The 22,093-nt window shown below is 34.3% G+C and overlaps 1 protein-coding gene across 1 annotated transcript; it reads left to right on the top strand.

The window, feature by feature from the left end:
* The first annotated feature begins 583 nt into the window (after positions 1-583).
* Positions 584-21,505, top strand: LOC136271295 (mucin-2-like). The gene is made up of 5 exons (XM_066071005.1): positions 584-828; positions 13,943-15,286; positions 18,880-18,993; positions 19,247-19,360; positions 21,372-21,505. The coding sequence occupies exons 1-5, from the start codon at positions 735-737 to the stop codon at positions 21,497-21,499; spliced, it is 1,794 nt and encodes a 597-aa protein (XP_065927077.1). The 5' UTR covers positions 584-734; the 3' UTR covers positions 21,500-21,505.
* The last annotated feature ends 588 nt before the right edge of the window (positions 21,506-22,093 follow it).

Genomic DNA, 22,093 nt, shown 5'->3' with positions numbered 1-22,093 from the left:
TTTATATATGACATCAACTTATTGTACATATGCAGCCCGGTGTGAAAGAAATTTTTTTCAGGTAAAAGCTAAACAGACGCACCATTCTAGTGTTCTATTGTCAAATGGATAAATTATCGTCAATTTTTCGTTTTATTGTAGCAACATGTTCATATCTTTTACTTTAGTGAATTTTAAAAAAACCTTTCATTCGTCACATGCATGTAGGATTGTGCTTTCTCGTGTTTACATATACACTATACAAAGAAGATTATACACATATTGCAAAACATCTCTGACCAGCATCCAGACCTGTAAAAGAAAAAAAAATCTGAATGATAAAAGGCACAAGAAAAATATATTTGGACAATGAATGTCAATACGAAACAGCAGATCTGTATATCTGTTTAAATGTAATGTCATTCAGAATTCGATTACAGACCTGCGTAACATTCATTCTTTAAAATAACATGTTTAGAAAGATTTTTTGGGGTTTCTTTTGGACATTTAAAAATGTCTGACTACTTAAAAAAAACTATCCACCTTGCTACCCGGTGCATTTAAAATAGACGTGGTAACGTACCCGCTGTAAATGTGCACTTTATTTGTCATATGCTATTACATCCTAAAAAGATTGTATTTCAATCAAGAATTGCAGTTATCAGAGCAGACACTTTAAACGAGTGAGACCCGGAGAAACATATATTCAGGTGTATGAAATCAATATTGATTAGGTACTCTCGAGTACCGAATGCATGTGGGGCATACTTGTGAATAAATGTCCTGTGTTTTCCTGGAACAGCATGTCTATTTTATTTCATTTTGGATATATTTACTGTCTTTTGCAAGGTAAGGGTTATTATTCTATCTCTTTGTTCAGGGTTTTAATTCTCAGAATCCAAGACGTGAATAACTAATTACGTATTCATACATACACATATATAACTAGCTAATAATACTTGGTCATGACGGTTATGTTAAAAAGCAAGGGGAAATATGAAAGGAGTATTTTTCATGCCGCCGTTTTTAAAAAAAATAATATCAATAGCCAATGCACCCATTTTGCATGTGCAATGTATACACAGAAAATTCTTTTTAAATTCGGTCAAAGTTCAATTTGAACGGACAACAGCAATCCTTTTGAACTGCCATTGAGGTTACATGAAATATTCCCTCCCCTTTCTTTCTCCTGTCATTTAAGTATCTATACCCCCACCTCCACCACCTTTGCACCCCCTTGAAGTAAAACCACATTCCAGGAAACCCCTAATCTCAAACAATATTGCAATGAGTAAATATACCGACAGATGACCCCTTATTCTCGCAAAGAAAACCATGGACAAAAGCGCGACTAGCTCACTGTTTCACTTTATTATCGCAGGTTGACCACGGAAGCAATCTATTTGAATAAGACTTTAACAAAATAATAAAAAAGCAGTCTACAAATCTGAGCTACATTGATGTAGTTATAAAACTTTTTGTTGTTGATACAATGATAGCAAACTTATCAACATATTATCAGACGTACACAAATTATTAAAGTTTAATAATAAGTTAATGTATTATATCATACATATGTACACGTAAAGGTACATATTACGAAACCATTCGTTATATAAAAGGCATATGCATCAAAATAAATGATAACTACATTATGTATATATTTGTTTAAAACTTTGCAAGATTAAGGTGTGTAGTCCTGTATTTCGGGAGATGATATGCGAAGGGGACCATCCTTTATTTAAACGACCGAATAAGAATTGTTTAAATCTCCCAGATATTGAGGTAACAAGATATCAAAACCAATGCAAGTCACGACATAAGCATTTGTAATAGGACGGGTTGGGTCAGAATCACACTCTGAAATATGTTTACCGTTTCCTATGTATTATAATTTATTTCCCAGGTTCTTTATGATTTGAGATTCTGCTTGGTCTTAATTTTAAGTTAAAGAATATATATTTTTCACCTTTTGACACCGTTCAACACACTGTAATGAAAAACACCAGCTTCAACAAACAACAATATTTATTTACGACTTTATAGAAAATAACAAAAACAAAATAATTATAACAATGGTAAATTCCTGCCGAGTATAAACCAAAAAAATGTTACTATCAAAAATTCCTATCAAAAATCCCTATGAACACCACCATCAAAATCATCAACCAAAAATCACCCCCCATCCTAGCGTACGGGAACGCTAGCCCACCTAGCCGGGGGAACGGCCTAGGTTTAATACAAAAATCCCTTTTAATAAGAACCTAACACTTAACTTTTAGTTTAAGGGCCAAAAATAATTCAACAGGAGCAAATGACGACGACAAAATGATCAAATTATTCTCCTAACGGGTGCAACCTGTTAAATACCTAATAAACCATGTTAGAGAAGTGAGAAACTTACAGCAAATCAATGCTTAACAAGTCCCCAAGAAACTACGAATTTCGGGGCTTTATATAGCAACCACGACAATAGAAAAATATAACGTTAAATCTAGTGAATAGACTGTAAGGGTATGACCTTTGACTGTATTTAGCACCACCCGAAAAAGGTTACTTCCGGTATATTAACCAATCGAAAAGTATAAACAAAACTGGACATTTCCTATGATGATCGAACACGTGTGAAGGATTATTGTCGATCTATATGGCAAAACAAACCTATTTATAGTAACCACGGAAGTAAGTATATTAACTAGAAACTTCCAACTATTATTAGAAACAAAAGTAGGGGCAAATAGGGAATACATAACGTGACTTGAACCCATTCCTGCTACACTCCCCCTTGCTTAAGAATAAATGATATAATCATTTATTTTAAGGATAAAGTTATACATAATAATAGCAGGAATTTGTATAAAAATAAAACAAACATTTTTCTTTCCCTACAAACAAAATATAAAATTCAACAATGAAATCAATATATGGCCAGTGATTAACAATCATTATTAAAACATAAAATAAAACTATAATGGCCAAATATTTGTATACCCTGCGTATCTACTAAATTTAATCTAACAGTTCCTTAATCTAACAACCTTCTCTTTACTATTCGGCCCCCAGAGTTTCTTTGTAACTACAACTGTCTCGGTGTCATAAGCGAACACCACCTGGTCCCGGGAGTTGGTGTCTTCTTTTACTAAAGGAGTCGCGATCCCCGCAACAAGTGACCTCCGCCGCCTGGCCTCTTCATCCCGAAACTGTCTCCTATTGTCTGTGATCTCACAGATTGGCATAAGGCCATTTCCGGGATTATGGTACTTTCTATTGGGAAAAGTCTTCAGCTCCAGGTCCTCAGTTGGCTGATTTGGGTGCACCCGACCCATGTGTCTGCTGACTTGGTTCTTCCTCATTGTCGCAAACCGACACAGGGTGCACTGATATCCATGAATATATGGCATATGTATCTCTGCCCAATGTCTCCGACATTTAGCCACACATTCCAGGAAGATGTCGCAACCCTCGGCCGGACATCTCATTCCTCCTTCCTGCCAGACGGGACGGATATCTCTATCAAGCTCCATTAACTCCTCTTCGCTCACTAATAGGTCCAAAACAAAATCCTCCATAGATATTTCTGAAATTATTTATGACAATTAAGTACATACAATATATACAGATCATTATTCATTGTCTAAGTGTACTAGTAATTACAGGGTTTGGAAAAGAGCGCTCAACAGACCAGCTGTTTATATATATTCCAATCCCCTTCTTACAAACAAAAATTAACCATTAATCTAATGAAAATTTCTGCATAAAAGATATTGATATAAAGTATTTGTTATTATTTTTAACTTATCTGCAAATTATGGAGAATAGATCTCTCTTGGCTTAACTATTCTCCCAGTTCTTGTTTTCACAGGAGAATTATGTACAGGTTGCACCAGAGAATCATCAGAAATTTGTGAAGGGGAAGTTTCGCTCAGATTTTCTTCATCAGCCTGGAAGCTCTCTACCTCTTCCAGCCAATTAATAGGAGGTTGTCTCCCTTGGAATGGTTTCAGGTGATCCACATGGACGACTATGGGATTTTTTTCAGAATTTAACTGTATTTCGTATGTAACATCTGAAATTCTTTTTATTACCAGATATGGCCCTGTCCAACCTTGACCTAATTTATTGGAAATCGCAGGCAAATACCATCTCCAAACCCAATCACCAGGCTCATATTCTCTTGGTTTTAACCCTTTATCATAATATTGTTTTTGTCTCTGAGCTGCAATGCACAAATTATCATGAGCAAATTCAAAAGCATTATTCATTGCAATTTCTAACCATTTGACATACATTGAAGGACACAATTTCCGGGGATTTTCAGGAGGTATTCCGACCATAATATCTAGAGGACAAGATATTTCTCTACCAAGCATAAGTAAATTTGGACTACATTTTGTACTAATATGGGGGGTAGCTCTATAAGCCATCATAAGGTAAGGCAAATGATCATCCCAGTCATCTTTATTTTCATTTACAAAAGCGGACAACATGGCAATTATGGTTCTATTAAAACGCTCTACAAGTCCATCAGACTGAGGTCGATAAGGAGTAGTTCTTGTTTTCTCAATACCCAGGAGTCTACAAAGTTCAGAAAATAATTCACTCTCAAATTCTCTCCCTTGATCTGTATGTATCTGATTTGGAACACCATAGTGTGCAATGAATTCAGTAGCAAGTTTATCAGCAACTGTAAGTGCAGTATGATTTGAAACAGCATAAGCTTCTTTCCACTTTGAAAAATAATCACCAACAATAATGATATATTCATTTCCATTATTAGTTTTAGGTAAACCACCCAAAATATCTATTGCAATTCTATCTAAAGGTTTTGCAGATTGAAGAAGAGAAGATTGAAGTGGAGATTTCCCAAACCCTGGACCTGGTTTTCGACGTGCACAAAGATCACATGATTGACACCAAAGTTTTACATCGTGGGACATTCCAGGCCAATAGAATTTTCTCTTAATAGATTCATATGTTTTGTCTCTGCCTAAATGACCTGATAATCTGGAATTATGGAGGGATTCTAAAATCTTTTCTCTAATAATTTGAGGCACTACAATTTGATTTAAGATGTTTCCCTGTGGATCTTTTTCACTTGTTCTGTAAAGTATCCCATCGGGTTTGATTTCTAATTCTTCCCACATTTGACATAAAATTCTAACTTCATAGGAGAATGACCCCATTGTTTGTCTGTTTGGTTTATGATCAGTTGTTGATTTGAGTGTTTTAAATTTGCCAATATTGCTATCTTCATTTTGCCATTCTTTTATTTGATTAGGACCCCAGCATTCTACCCAATTTGAAACATCAGAAGTATTGTCAATGGCTTGCACAGGATAGATTCCCTGCTCAGAATACTTAGATTCTTCATGCGGAAATTTTCCTTCTTCAGCCACAACCTCTAAGTTTAAACCATGATTATTTGCTAAGTGTTCCGGAGAATCACAATCGGGGCATTTTTCTCTTGTACATTTACGTTTAACTGGAATTCGGGATAAACCATCGGCATTTAAGTGTAAAGTTCCCCTACGATGTTCAATTTCAAAGTCATACATATCTACAATGCTTATCCAACGAGCAATCATCCCCTCTGGATTTTTAAAGTTCTTAAGCCATTTGAGAGAAGCATGGTCTGTTCTCAGTAAAAAATTCTGACCAAACAAATAATTCCTGAAATGTTTCAAAAAGGTAACAATTGCTAAAAGTTCTTTATGGGTTGTACAGTATTTTCTCTGAGAGTTTAGTAAAGAAACACTTGCATAGGCAATAACCTTTTCTTCCCCATTTTGAATTTGGGACAAAACACCACCTAACCCAGTATCACTTGCATCTGTGTCAAGTACAAACTTTCCATCAGCAATAGGGTATGCCAATATTGGAGCAGAAACTAACAATAACTTCAGCTCATCAAAAGCTTTCTGACAGTTTTCATCCCACTTGAACCTTTTATTTTTCCTCGTGAGTTGACTCAAGGGAGATGCTATGGTTGAGAAATTTGGAATAAATTTTCGGTAATAACCTGCAGTACCTAAAAATGATCGAACTTCTGTAACATTGGTTGGAATTGGCCAATCTTGAACAGCAGAAATTTTCTTAGGGTCACAGCTGATGCCAGCTTTAGAAACCCGGTGGCCTAAATATGCAACTTCAGTTTGAAACAATGTACACTTTTTAGGTTTGAGTTTCAGATTAGCTTTCCGTAAACATTCAAAAACATCTTTAAGATTTCTTAATGCAATTTCAAATGTACTGCCAAATACAATGACGTCATCTAAATAACATAAGCATCTCGTCCAATTGAGTCCACCCAACACTAAATTCATAAGGCGTGAAAATGTTGCAGGGGCATTGCATAACCCAAAGGGCATAACATTGAAATGGTATAATCCCCTGTGAGTGGTAAATGCGGTTTTACTTTTGTCAGACTCTTTCAATGGACATTGCCAATATCCACTAGCTAAATCCAAAGTGGAAAACCATTGTGCACGCGGCTATGTTAAGGCTGTCCGAAGCTAAATATATATCGAAAAATGATACTTTTTTAATTATCGAAAAATACTTTAACCGAGCGAGTTTCTTTAAAGGTTTAATTACATAAATTAACAGTGACATCCAACACTATATTTGATGTATTTTTGTGACGTCATATATTTTTCTTAAGCACGTGACGGGTGTATTCTAACACGGTAAATAATCTATAAAAACCGCATCGGCACAAGTGAATGATGTCATTAAATCAAAAATATTTTTATGAAAAATCCTTCGATAAGTAATGTATTTTGCAGTTCTTGCTGGGGGTTCATATAAATATTTCGTTTATTTGAAATATTGTCAAAACATTTCGCACCGCCATCGAAATTAAGCACATTTTTACCTTTTAGGCTCGATTTACACAAAATCGGGCCAATCTGTAGGTTTCCCCCAGCAAGATTCACATTGGTACTTATTTTCTCTCCCGATTTCACTTAAAATTTACTAAGATTGTTTTTATCTTTCACTTGTGCCAAGTCGTTTTTAATATGCATATACATATCACCATTCATTAGATTACACGTAGCAGGGGGAGTCTTAAAACCATTAGTTTATGAATAGTTATTTACCTATTACGAAGCTTAAAAACTGTTGATTTTTTTAATTATCCATATCGGTGATATTGAATTTAGTATCACTAGTATTTATAACAGTGTCTATGTAAAGGAATGAAGCGGTTTTATATTATGCACTATGAATATCACTTATTATGTTACGATACATTCCCTAAGAACGATCCAAAGGAATGCAGATCGTGACGTCAAAGTTAACTATGACGTCATATCTTATGAAGTACAGACAAATGACTTTCTACATATCGCTGTGAAATTAATCGGGCAGCCTTAACATAGCCGCGCACCTGATAATGCTTCGAGTGCATCATCAATTCTGTTCAAGGGATATGCATCCTTCTTTGTTATTGAATTAAGTTTGCGAAAATCTATGCAAAATCTGGTAGACCCATCAGACTTTGTAACCAAAACAACAGGAGCAGACCAGGGACTATTACTAGGCTCTATGATATTCTGTTCAAGCATTTTCTTAAGTTCAGTGTCAACAATTTCTTTTTGCTTTGGAGAAAGTCTACGTGGAGGTATTTTAATTGGATTTTCATACCCAGTATCAATGTTATGTTCAACCAAATCTGTGTGACCCAACTTTCCATCTGGTTTCATAAAAATATCTTCAAATTCTGTCAATAAGTTTTTAACTTGATCTTTTTCTTTTCCATTTAATTCATCTGACACTTTACTTAACAATGTAGACAAATGATCTGGGAGTTTTGAAATTTTAGAATGAGTTTGAGATTGAGGCTCGATATAATGCACACTCTCCACTGGTTCTAGATCAGCAATGCAAGTATTTTTATTCAATCTAACTGACCTGTTTGTAAGATTAAGGAGTGAAATAGAAATCTCATCCTTTTTAGGATTGACCAAAGTTTTAGCCATCAAAAGACCATTTACATTGACAATTTGTTTGGGTTCCACTAAACCATAATCTGTACCAAGTTTCCCTTGAATGTACCCTTTACAATAGAACTCTGTGTCAGGGGGTATTTTAATAGTGTCACAGAGTCGGATTCTGGCACATCTATGCAAGTTTAGTGGGGTTTGTGAAAGAGGAAATATCTGTTTGCCAACCTGCAAACTTTCATTACGGAAATTAATAACTCCTGAATAACTCTTCAAGAAGTCTACTCCCAAAATACTAATATTTCCCTCTAACTTTCCAACAATCATCTCTTGCTCAAAGATAGTATCTGAGTCACATAAACTAAATGAAAAATTTGACATTCCCAGTATTGGAATTGATTCACCTTTCGCACACAACAGCGTTTTATCTACGCTTTTCAGCTGCTTAGGTTTTATCTTTCCATATAACATGTCAAATATATCCTCATCAAGAATAGTAACTGCAGAACCTGTGTCAACCAGAAAACTCATTAGAACACCATCCATCTTTGCCTCAACAAACAAACAACTTGGTTTTATTGTATTCAATGAAATTATTGGCCTATTGGTAAGTTTGTTTTCTTCACCAGTTTTAAGGGCTGAATTGTCGGCCTCGAATCCAACCCCACCTATTTTCCCGAATTTGAATTGACATTGTTTGAAGTGGTTGGAACATTATTTTGATCCCTGTTAAAGTTTGGTTTATTTGGGCATTTCCAATGAGGGTGATCTCTCCTTTGACAATATTTACACTTAAACCATCTTTCTGATTTAATTGATCTTATTTCAGATGTGAGCGTACTCATAAGTTTAGCCATTTCTTCAGAAATTATGGAAGCCAAATCTTTCCCAGAATTTTCAGAAGTTTGCGGAGTTTCCGAAATAACATGCACACTTTTCTCTTCACTCAAAGGTTTTCTGAGAATTGTTTTGGGCCCCTCAAATGCTTCATATTCAATAGCCAATGTAATAGCTTCATCAACAGATCTAGGGTGTCTAAATTGAACATGTTTTTTTATTTCAGTATGGTTAAGACCACAAATGAACTGATCAATGACATAAGTCTCCCTAGCAACTCTATCTAATTGTGGGTACGCTTTTGCTGAAAGATGTTTTAGTGCATAACCAAACTCTGAAATGCTCTCAGTTTCAATGCGCTTGCGATTTTTAAATTGACATCGATATGCTGCTTCACGACCAGGAGGGTTAAATCTCTGTAAGAGAACCTGTTTAATGTCATTAAATTCTCTAATCTCCCAAGGGTCCAAATCTCTGAAAACTTGTTGAGCCTCCCCTTTTAAACTAATGGCCAACTGTTGTGCTTTTTCAGCACTTGTCCAGTTGTTGTACCTAGCAACCCATTCAAAATGCTGTAAATAAATTTCCAAGTCTGTTGTACCATCATAAATTTGAGGTTCTTTTTCTTTTCTTGAAAGCCTATGAGAATTTACAAAATGTTCACGAGGAGGTAACTCTTGTGCCATTGCTTGCGGAATTAATCTCGTAGGAGTTATTCCCCTTGTCTGATTATTTGACATTCGGCGCGGAGTCTCAAAATTCTCATTTATTCGGGAACTCTTGTTTAATTGAGAAGCATGCAAGGACGGTTTAGTATTGAGAGTTGAAACAGAGTGTCTTTGAGTACCAGGTTGTGAAAACCTTCTGTCCAAAGTATCTCTTGAACTCTCACGCGCGTGAATGTCGCGTCGGGATTGACGGGAATCTGCGGACGTCGAGTCAAAGTGTACGCGTGCCGGTGTTTTAGGCATTTTATTTTGATTTGAAAATGAAGATTTATCTCCATAACTAATTGGAGTACTTGTAACAAACTCAGGATTTGATTTCCGAATGTCTTTAACATGTTTATTTTCAGTTTCCAAATTCATACTCTGAAATTTTGGATCATAACTCGAAGTGTCGGGATTTTCTGAAATACCTGAAAAATCTGAAAATAATTGTCTAAGTTCTTTTCTAATATCTTCCCTTAGAAATTCTGAATCAGGTACGCGTAACCCACTCTTTGTTTTTATAGTCCCAGAATATTCTTTAGGTTCTGTTAACTCTAAATCATATTGCGACAAAGTAGTTTCATCGACAAAGTCACTCGTGTCCGGATAATATCGGTCATTGAAAAACACTGTCTCTTCTATTGTGTCATGCATTGTTCGAACAGGTGCTCTGTAAACATCAGGTTCTGTGACACGTGGCGCACGGGCAATGTACGACTCGGCACTTTTTAGAATTCTGTCAGATATTTTAGCACGTGGACTTTTCTTATAAACTTCATCTAAATCAACAAAAGTTTGCTTTGATTGACCATCTGGTACACCGTAAAAATCTTGAGGTTTTGCTAAATTTTCAAATCGCGAATCTTTATCCATTTTTAGCGTGAAGTTTTATTATGTTTATTGAAACAGGCTTTAACAAAACAGCTGACTGAAAAATACGTGGGCGTGAAATACACAAGTGGTTTTACCAACAACCCAAAAATCACTCAAAAAGCCAAATACAGCGGGCTCAAATCCTTGGTAGACGGCACCATTTTTGTAATAGGACGGGTTGGGTCAGAATCACACTCTGAAATATGTTTACCGTTTCCTATGTATTATAATTTATTTCCCAGGTTCTTTATGATTTGAGATTCTGCTTGGTCTTAATTTTAAGTTAAAGAATATATATTTTTCACCTTTTGACACCGTTCAACACACTGTAATGAAAAACACCAGCTTCAACAAACAACAATATTTATTTACGACTTTATAGAAAATAACAAAAACAAAATAATTATAACAATGGTAAATTCCTGCCGAGTATAAACCAAAAAAATGTTACTATCAAAAATTCCTATCAAAAATCCCTATGAACACCACCATCAAAATCATCAACCAAAAATCACCCCCCCCCTCCTAGCGTACGGGAACGCTAGCCCACCTAGCCGGGGGAACGGCCTAGGTTTAATACAAAAATCCCTTTTAATAAGAACCTAACACTTAACTTTTAGTTTAAGGGCCAAAAATAATTCAACAGGAGCAAATGACGACGACAAAATGATCAAATTATTCTCCTAACGGGTGCAACCTGTTAAATACCTAATAAACCATGTTAGAGAAGTGAGAAACTTACAGCAAATCAATGCTTAACAAGTCCCCAAGAAACTACGAATTTCGGGGCTTTATATAGCAACCACGACAATAGAAAAATATAACGTTAAATCTAGTGAATAGACTGTAAGGGTATGACCTTTGACTGTATTTAGCACCACCCGAAAAAGGTTACTTCCGGTATATTAACCAATCGAAAAGTATAAACAAAACTGGACATTTCCTATGATGATCGAACACGTGTGAAGGATTATTGTCGATCTATATGGCAAAACAAACCTATTTATAGTAACCACGGAAGTAAGTATATTAACTAGAAACTTCCAACTATTATTAGAAACAAAAGTAGGGGCAAATAGGGAATACATAACGTGACTTGAACCCATTCCTGCTACACATGGTTTGATTGGTATACGTGGGTTTATTCTTACTGTTGACACGGGGACATCGTATCCGTGTTTCATGCGGATATGACATACATATAAATAATATATACATGTCATAGAAAGTGGACTGGATACGATGTTCCTGTGCTGTAGATTTTAAATGCTATATCCTTAAAAATGACACTATGTTGCAATAAATTCATTATCATAAAAGTCACAACCTTAAAATGTGTGATACTATTACATGTATTTTAGTGCAATTTAGTCCAATTGCATTAAGGAATAATAATCAACATTTAAACAATGAAATGCTTTCTTTGGTGATTCATGCTGGCTATGGAGGTAAATGTCATTGCAGAAAAAGTACATATAACTCGCATGAATCATCAAAGAATACATTTTATCATTTATATTTACATCTTTCTTTTAGTAAATTAATAAATTGATTGTAAAAGTAAATGCAATTAACTTAATTATTGTTAATGTAAACCAGTACGCTAGATAAAAGAAACAGCGAAGTCGTATTATGAAGTTTAACTTTAGTTTTCATTGCGCATGTTGCTTATTCTAGTAAAACACAGTGTAGTTATACCTAATGACATTTTTCCAATACCATTTATTTAATTGAACACAATAAATTAAAAGATAAAAATGTATAGATTTTATTTTTTAACACGATTTTCCGTTGTTTGGTAGGTGAGCGTTGCCATAGTGCTTTTATGACGTTATAATAAAAGTAGGCTTTGTAGGAACTACGTTATAAATGATAATATATAAGAAGAAGTAAAAGGTGTATCACTTTGAAAAATCAAAACTATTTTTCTTGATTTTTTTAATGAAACCATCGTACCAATCTTCATTTGTGATACTCCAAAATATTACAAAATTTGTTCCATTTTGATATTAACCCCACTAAATACAGTGAAGTCGCCAATTCCGGGTCGTCTCCAATTCCAGGTCACTCCTATAATTTTTATGTACTATTGTTTAAAATGTAGCAGAAAAATACTTTATAAATAGACTGATCACGAATTATGGTCTTTCTGTATTTGATCAGTAAAAATATTTGAAAGAAAACATTTACAGACCATCCGAGAAACGAAATTAGAAATCAAGCGCTTTCGAGATCGAGATTTTCACTCATCTTTGATATGGTACTTTCGTTATTTACGCTGCAGCGTGGTTGATGTGCACATGCATTCAGTTATCCGTCAGATATTGTTCGATACAATAAGTGTTCAATTAGATTTAAAAATTATTGATAAATCAAACTGAAGGAGTTTACCCAAATGCGGGTCAGTTTACTTGAAAAATATTTTTGTGGTTTTACAATAACCTGTAAGAGGGAGAGAAAGAAATTCAATTAAATAAAATGGTCCATGCCGCTCTGTTGTAATTACATTTATCTTGTAAGTTATTTCTCTTTGCTTTTGTTATATTTAGTGTCTCATAATGATTATTTCAGAATCACTACCCTCATTTACATTTAGAAATGGGTCCCTGTTATTTGTGTATCGGTGGTTTTAAATATTTTTCTTGAGCGGCAATATTTTTCAATTTTCACTGATACGGTAAAATTTAGTATATTTTGTATATACACCATGTATAGGGTAGAAAATGATATTATTAATCACATATTACACTTTGAGGAAAATCGCTATTGTATTAAGATTCATTAAAATATTTTGTAAATGGAAGTTGTAAACACTTTACCCATTTCAAACTTGTATAAAATGTTGTTAACTATCTAATCATGACGATGCTTTTATTAAAGTGTGACTAAAATTATTTTTAATTTTCCGTGGAAGAAAAAGCAAGCATTAATTGAAACTGTCTCATTGTTGAGAGTGAAAAAGTGGATATTGGGATTATTGACGTAGGAGCTTAGCTGCCAAGGCATTGCTCGTTGTTCATATTAAATAAGCATCACAACAAGAGCCCTATCTGTTCTTGTTTAAAAAAAAATCTCTCAACTTATGAATTGTGAAAAACAACTGATTGTGTAATCGTGATAGTTCAAACTTTTTATATAATGACAAAACATCCACAGTGGATGCTCAAAAAATTACCAATCAGGCCTAGGGATTCTGAAGCATTTTTAGACTTAAGTCGAAAATTCTTTCAATTGTGAAATTGTAATTTGTCATAAATGCACGCTTAAAATGTGTAATTATGAACATAATATAGTGCCACATTTTAAATGAATTTAATTTTTTTTTCGATGTATTTAATCAAAAGACGATATGACAATGTACACATTTTGACCTAAGTCTAAGATTGTTTTCTGATACTGTGACATGGTCTCTCCAAATCTTAAATATGATTTTTAGCCATTTACCTCCTTATGTATTTACTAGTAAGTAATTTTCGAATTATTTGAAATTTAAAATTGAATATTTCTTAAATAAATTCATGCAATGCCTTACTAGTATGTCTAATGCAAAATGAAATTCTCTAAAAATCGCCTTTTAACTGTTTAATGTTGTTGCAGGAATTTCAATTCAGGCTTCAACCACTACAACTTCTACTGACGAATTAACACAGCTTTATGAAACGATAGCAATAAACACTACACAGAGTTCTTTACAAACAACCACCCAGTCAGAAACCTCATTGAGTTCAGAACATGGCAATACCACCGAGTCAGCAACCACAACGACGAGTGGTGGCAATACCTCTGAAATACCAACGATACCGATGGAAAACGCAACAATCGCAACAACAATAGCAACAACAATAACTACTTCTGGGTGGAATTCGACGAATACAGAACCGACAACAAATGCAACAACATTAACTACTACTTCATTAATGAATTCCACGAATACGGAGCTAATAACACTCACGACGGAAATTACAACCACTGAACCAACAACTATTTCAACAGAAAGTACAACCGTTGCACCACCAACAACAACAGAAAGTACTACCACCGAATCAACAACTATTACAGCAGAAAGTACAACCATTGCACCACCACCAACAACAGAAAGTACTACCACCGAATCAACAACTATTACGACAGAAAGTACAACCACTGAACCACCACCAACAACAGAAAGTACAACCACTGAACCACCATCACCAACAACAACCGAAAGTACAACCACTGAAACATCAACAACAACAACAGAAAGTACAACCACTGAACCACCATCACCAACAACAACAGAAAGTACAACCACTGAACCACCATCACCAACAACAGAAAGTACAACCACTGAACCATCATCAACAACAACAGAAAGTACAACCACTGAACCACCATCACCAACAACAGAAAGTACAACCACTGAACCATTAATAATATCAACATTAACAGATAGTACAACCACTACACCAACAACTACATCAACAGAAATTTTAACCACTGAACCAACAACTATTTCAACAGAAAGTACAACCATTGCACCACCATCAACAACAGAAAGTACTACCACCGAATCAACAACTATTACGACAGAAAGTACAACCACTGAACCACCACCAACAACAGAAAGTACAACCACTGAACCACCATCACCAACAACAACCGAAAGTACAACCACTGAAACATCAACAACAACAACAGAAAGTACAACCACTGAACCACCATCACCAACAACAGAAAGTACAACCACTGAACCATTAATAATATCAACATTAACAGATAGTACAACCACTACACCAACAACTACATCAACAGAAATTTTAACCACTGAACTAATAACTATTTCAACAGAAAGTACAACCACTGAATCAGAAACTACTGAATCAGAAACTACAACGACAGAGAGTAGATCCACTCAAAATACAACAACGTATATTACAACAACTGAGCCACTATCTACTACTGGTAATATTATTTTTGATGAGTTATTTAAAAGGTCTTCCATTTTAAACGAAAGACCTTGTAGTTTTTTGCACTGTTTTACTTCTGTTTTCCTCATTTTTTTGCAAATACTGTCCGGGTGATATAGTAAAGACCATTGGACCTATTTCCAGCACCATAGATGGTTGTCTAATGTCATGATTATAGGTAGTTTTTAAAATTTTTGATGCAGACACCCCCGGTTCCGATTTTTGTCGGTTTTCTATATTAATTTTGTTCGACCCTTTTTGTACAAAGACGTTCTCAGAAACTATTCACAGTTTACTATTCAGATACCAATGTATTTGTAATGTTGACTTGTTACGTAAAATGGGATTTTTAGGGTGCCAGAAATTTGATATCCTAATGCTACAATACTTTTAAAGACAATAGGTTGTTAATTTGTCAATCATTATAAAGTAAATATGGTTCAGAATTATTCTAAACAACATGTTATTTTCAGAATTGTGATAGCGACTCTTATTATGAAGTTACAATACTGACCCCTAAAATTTTCGCAAAATTAAGAAGCATTTTGTCATGTTTAGTAAAACAAATAATGTTGCAATTACCAATACCTTTTCAATGATACATGTATAATTATTTGGGAGTCGGCTTCTTTAATTAAGGAACCTTAGGAAGCTTAAGGAAACTTAGGGTTATAAGTCTTTTCTTGATATTCCAAAAAAGATTGAAATTTTGTTAAGCATTAATGAAGCAAAAATGTTCACTGACGTATTACTACAGTTTGACCCCTTTTAATGTTGATATGCTTGTTACAAAGTGATCTTTAAGGTTTAAAATCCCAAAACTTTCATATTTCGTAAATGTGAATCAAAACAACAAATATTTTTCGAATCATTAAAGAATAAAATTTGTGCGGAATTCCCAGTAAGGAATTACGTGACTGGCCCCTAAAATTGGTTATCCCACTTATTTCAAGACTAAGGACCATTTTGTAATGACTTGTAGAACCAAAATACAGCAAATACCAAGCATTTGAATGACCTCAATATTGTGAGGCCAGTTCCTTAAATTGAGATCTATAGCGACAAAAAGTCGTTTTTATAGATCTGAGGTTTCGTTTTGATGACACGAAACAGATCTTCACAAATATTTACAACTGTTTGGCACTTGTTAACCTCGATATATATTACGTAATAAGGGATCTTATGGTGCCATATCTTAAACAGTTGAGAAGTTATATAATATAATAAAAAAAAAAAAATATTATGAAGGTCACTGTTGAGTAGTTGTTCAAAATTTAGTTTAAAATAACATGCCATCTTTAAGCCTGTCATAGCTACTCCCAATAGGTAGTAACTGATCCCTAAAATGAATAGTCCTATCAAGACGAAGGAACGATTTGTAATGACTTCTAGAATAAAATATCACAAAATTCGAAATCTTTTTAAAAATAAAATGATTTAGTGGCCAGATCATTATGTTAGGAATCTATAAGGGACAAATGTTTAAAGCAAAATCGACTGGATGTTTTGAAAGTGTTGGCGCTTTAAAATAAAAAAAATATACTTGTTTTCTGGAAATTAGAAATTTTAAATGAATCTTTAAAGATTTTCTAGATATTAGAAATTCTTAAACAAGAGCGGCCTCGCACATGGTGGTGTTACCCGGCGAGACAGCCCCGATACGCGTGTTTTGGACTAGGTGAGACAGCAGCCGTAAGCTAGGACTGTATCACCCTCGGGGCATATATTTCTCTGTATCAGCCTATCGTCAAAGGGGTGTATTGCCCTCTAATTGAAAATCGATAATTCCACAATACATCTGATTTTATTAAAATTTGTTTATGAAATATCGAACAATAAAGGGATATAAAGCTTTACCTTATAAGTTTGAATATTTTAAATAATGGCTGAAAATTGAAAACTGAAAATTCAAAAATTGCGCCAAACAGTGATATGTATCTTAGTAAGGGTAGACAACCTATGCAACGGTTGTGTACTTAGAACAATAGCACGCTTTATTTGATATCAATCAGTATTTATATTATGGAGGATTTAAAGAAGGATGGACCACTAGACTACATCTTAGAAAACCAAAATGAAAAAAAATGTAAAAAAAGTAAATGTTTGAATTTTTATGAGTGGAATTTGACAGGAAACGTACGAAATCTAAGTGAAAGAATTTGACCCGTTACGAAGTTGCATATGATGAAAGTTTTTTTCTTAATAATTTTGAATTTTCATTCGTGTGAGATCTGTTTGTCAAGTGTGAGACAGCGCGCAGTGTGAGATTTTTCTGTCCTTCAAATGTACGTACCAAAGTTGTCTGCTGTTTGGGAAATGCATATTGATAAATTTTCCATGAAAAAATTGTTTTGAATAATTGATTACAATTTGTCATATTTTTATATGAATATTATTTAATTGTCGTATGCTCTCATTTTGACTTTTGATCTAAAGTACGCGGGTCGATAAACTGATTGAACTCTTTTTAACATCGTAACAGAAAGTTATCACCCATCATTTTTAATGTAAAATAAAACGAGAGAAATATTCATTTATAGTATACTCGTGTGGGATGGTGAAATTCTACCTCGGGGCCAAGATTCACTGTCTAGGACTTGTCAAAGCCTCGTCGTAGACCGTGAATCGTGTTCCCTCGGTGGAATTTCGCCATCCTACACTCATAAATGATTCTATTTATCTCAGACGACACACTCCCTTCTACTGAATATCAAACCACGATGTTTTGTCAACAAAATTTGACTACTCTTACAGTTCTTTACACATATAAAAACGAACGAGTTTTGTAATTCCGAAAAAAACCCACTTCTTCATGATCAAATTTATTCCTTATTTTGAATTTGAATTTGAATAAAAATCTTTAATTTTAAATATAAGGTGTAAACAACAAGACACTATTGTTTTGATCTCGGATATCAATAATTAAATCTGATATTTTATATGTACGTTATTTGCCAAAACAAAACATTTTTTTATCTTTTGCTACGTGTTGGTGTCAACGTGGTTGATTTTTTTCTTTCTCACATATAAGGTATCTAGGCTTGAGAAAATGTAGCTTGAAATAGAGAATGAATGTTTTTGCCCGTCCCCTATTACGCTTTTTTTTAATGTTCCTTTGTTTGTGTGTTGATTCCAAACAAGGAATTGAAAATGTGACATTTGTATTGTGAAGTTTATGTAGGTAGATACGTTTATCCTATCACATATTGACGAGTGTAAGACATAGCCTTGTCAAAACATAAGAACTTGTGGAGATTATCTACATGTATCAGTATAATTCAATAGGCGGATTTGTTGGATCAAAGTGCACAAAGGGTCAAGAATGATCAATTGCTTTTGAAATTATGGACACGCTATTATTTTCATCTTTGATCAAGCAGCGTTCTCGATCTGAAATTATACTTTAATTTTTTAGTTTGATTTCAAACTCTTAATTGTTATCAGGGGAGATAATTTGTGGTTTCGATAAGCATCATCTTTTTATGGTTCTAAACGGATGTTATAGCATATGCAAACCGAAGTGGAGCAACAACGTATTTCATTTATTTCTTAACAATGACTTTGTTTTTTGAAATCTCGAAATTGCAGATATTGACGACTGCTTCCCTGATCCCTGTCAAAACAACTCAACCTGTACAGACCTTGTCAACGACTACCGCTGCGATTGTGTTTCTGGATATAATGGAACAAACTGTGAAAACGGTAAGTACTAATGCGGTCTTTGTTTCAGATCCAAATATAAAATGCAAAAATGGGATTATATATTTAGTATCATATAATTCATTTAAAATCCAAAGTATTGTGTTTGTGAGTTGATTATCTTTTCCGTTCTACTTATGTACACATGCACATTGATAGTGTACGATCTGTATTTGTACGTATGTTTTAATTGGATAAATTAAGGCAGTTTGTTTCATCTGTATTTTTCGAAGATGCATGTTTGTTTTTGGTTTAGATATTAATGATTGTCAACCACAACCTTGTCAAAACAATGGAACTTGTACAGACCTGGTGAACGACTACCAATGTGATTGTGTTGCAGGATTTAATGGAACAAATTGTGAAAACAGTAAGCACATTATTCCTGTCTGTAAAAATGGAGAAACATAAATTGATGTTTCATCCGCTGTTTGATTAATGTATTATGATATTGACGATCGTTGAGGTAGCACATGTCACATTGAACATCTGAGGGCAAAACTTGATAGGCACCTGTTTCCTTTTTATTAATAAATATGTATATGAAATTGCACATACGGGCGTTCCTGAAATTTAAGGCTATTCATTTGGAGTTATTTTGTGTTCTATTTTTTTTGGTTAAGCAGTGTTCTCTTTCTGTAATAAATTGATTGTTGAATTTTCATTTCAAACTTTTTGATGCTATCCAAGGAGATGATTTTGTAGCTTAGAGTAAGATTGTTTTGGAAGGATGAAAACGAATGTAGTAGCAAATGTCAACAGTGGCGACCTTTATATTTATTTCTGATGCCTGCCCCTCCCACAACATTTTTACTTGCAGCAACTGATTTTTTTAAAAATTACATATAAAAAAATTGAATTATAATGGAGTTAGTTCACCACTTTTTTGAGAGTTTGTAAGAAAATCGAACGAAAATAAGAAAATGCAAAGTGAAATTGAAGTTATAGATATGCTACCCCCATGGATTAGGATTTTGAAGATTTTGGAAAGTTTTTGTTCTATTGCGTGTAAAGATTTTGGATGATTGTGCCCCCACTAACCTACAAAAACGATGCTACGTGCCTGTTTTGTTTTTGAAATCCTGAAATTGCAGATATTGATTTGTTTCAGATCTAATGGTACAAAATGCATGAATGGGATTACAATATTCAGTTTAAGTTTATTCAATTTATCTGTTAGATGTTTAAGGTCTGTAAGCTTTGACACACTATTCCTGTCTGTGGATAGTCAGAAACAAATATTGATGTGTCCTCAAGTGTTGGCTTATATATCATGGTAGTGACGATCGATGAGGTTGCAAATGTCACATGACACATTTGAGGACCAAACTTTAAAGATTTCTGTTTCCCTTGGAATAACAAATATGTTTATAAAATTGCAGATATTGACAGTTAGTTGTTAGTTAGTTGTCAGATAGTTGTGTTCCTGGATTCAACGGAACAAATTGTGAAAACAGTAGGTACTGCGTATGCCTAACTTGTTTTGATAAAACAATATAAATACTAATATGTTCGAGTTTTTACTGTTTGTTCATATCTTTTTAGTCAATTCAATGAAATATTGGTGATAGCGTCGGCGTGGATGATGTTTTTATCCTACCTAAAAATGTGGTATCTAGGATGGCGCAAATGTAGCTTGAGATATGATATTTTGGGACTTTGTTATCAAGAGTAATCAGTGAAGTCTTACTTAGGTTTGAAGCAATCAATGAGTGCCTCTCAGGTATTTGTCTAAAAATCAGGACTTGTAAAGGAAAAGTGCTATTGTTAAAATAGTTCCTACTGCGTATTATATACACGGTATTTGTTAAGAATGAACGGGCGCCAAAGATTGATAAGCTGTTTGTAATTGTAACTTTTTCTGGTTCGTTTGCAGTGTTGCCTTTGGTTTGTGAGTTGAATTCAAAAGGCGGTATTGGAAATGTGACATTTGTGTTGTGTAGTATAAGCAGGTTGATACCTTTTACGTTCATCCTATCACAAATTGAAGGCTATGAGACAAAGCGCTGTCAAACCTGAACTTGTAAAGGTCTTATTTATATTTTCTCGTAACGGCGTAATTGCATCGACGGGTTTGCGGGACCACACCGCACAAATAGTAAAGAACGGTATGTCAAACGTTCCTGAAATTTGAGTCTATTCATCCGAATTTATTTTGTGTTCTTTCTTTGGTTAATCAGCGTTAACTACCTGCAATGAAGTGATAGTTGAATTTTCATTTCCAACTTGTTGATGTTATCTTCGGAGAATATTTAGTAGCTTAAAGAAGCATTGTTTCTAAAGAATGAAGACGAATATAGTGACAAAAACCAACAGAGGCAACCATCATATTTCATTTATTTCTGATCAATGATTGTATTATTGAGATCTTGAAATTGCAGATATTGATGAGTGCTACCATATTCTCTGTCAAAACAACGGAACCTGCAGAGACCTAGTCAACGCGTACCAATGCGATTGTGTTCCTGGATTTAACGGAACAAACTGCGAAAACGGTAAGCACTGCTAATGCGGTATTTGTTTCAGATCCAATGGTACACCATGCAAGGATTGCATTTTATTTGTAAGATGTTCTAGGTCTGTGTGTTGATGCACACCATTCTAGCTATGGAGAGTGAGAAACAAATATTGATGTCTCCTCAAGTGTTTGATTAATACATTATGGTAGTGACGATCGATGAGGTTGCAAATGTCACATGACACATATGAGGATGAGACTTTAAAGATTTCTGTTTCTCTGAAAATAATAAATATGCTTATGAAATTGCAGATATTAACGAGTGTTTACCAGGTCCCTGTCAAAACTATGGAACTTGTACAGACCTGCTCAATGACTACAATTGCAGTTGTGTTCCTGGATTCAACGGAACAAATTGTGAAAACGGTACGTACTGCGTATGACTAATTTGTTTTGAATGAATTGCTATAAATTGTAATGTGTTTGAGTTGTTAGTTGCTTGTAAATATCTTCTGAGTCAATCAAATGAAATATTGGTGTTAGCGGCGGAGTCGATGGTGTTTTTCTTGTCGACACATGAGGTTTCTAAGATGGAGCGAATGTAGCTTGAGATATGAGAGTTTGGGACCTTGTTATCAATAGTAA

Source organism: Magallana gigas, chromosome 9 (assembly GCF_963853765.1).
Source record: "Magallana gigas chromosome 9, xbMagGiga1.1, whole genome shotgun sequence".
Taxonomy (NCBI): domain Eukaryota; kingdom Metazoa; phylum Mollusca; class Bivalvia; order Ostreida; family Ostreidae; genus Magallana; species Magallana gigas.
This window is presented reverse-complemented; position numbering and strand designations above follow the sequence as displayed.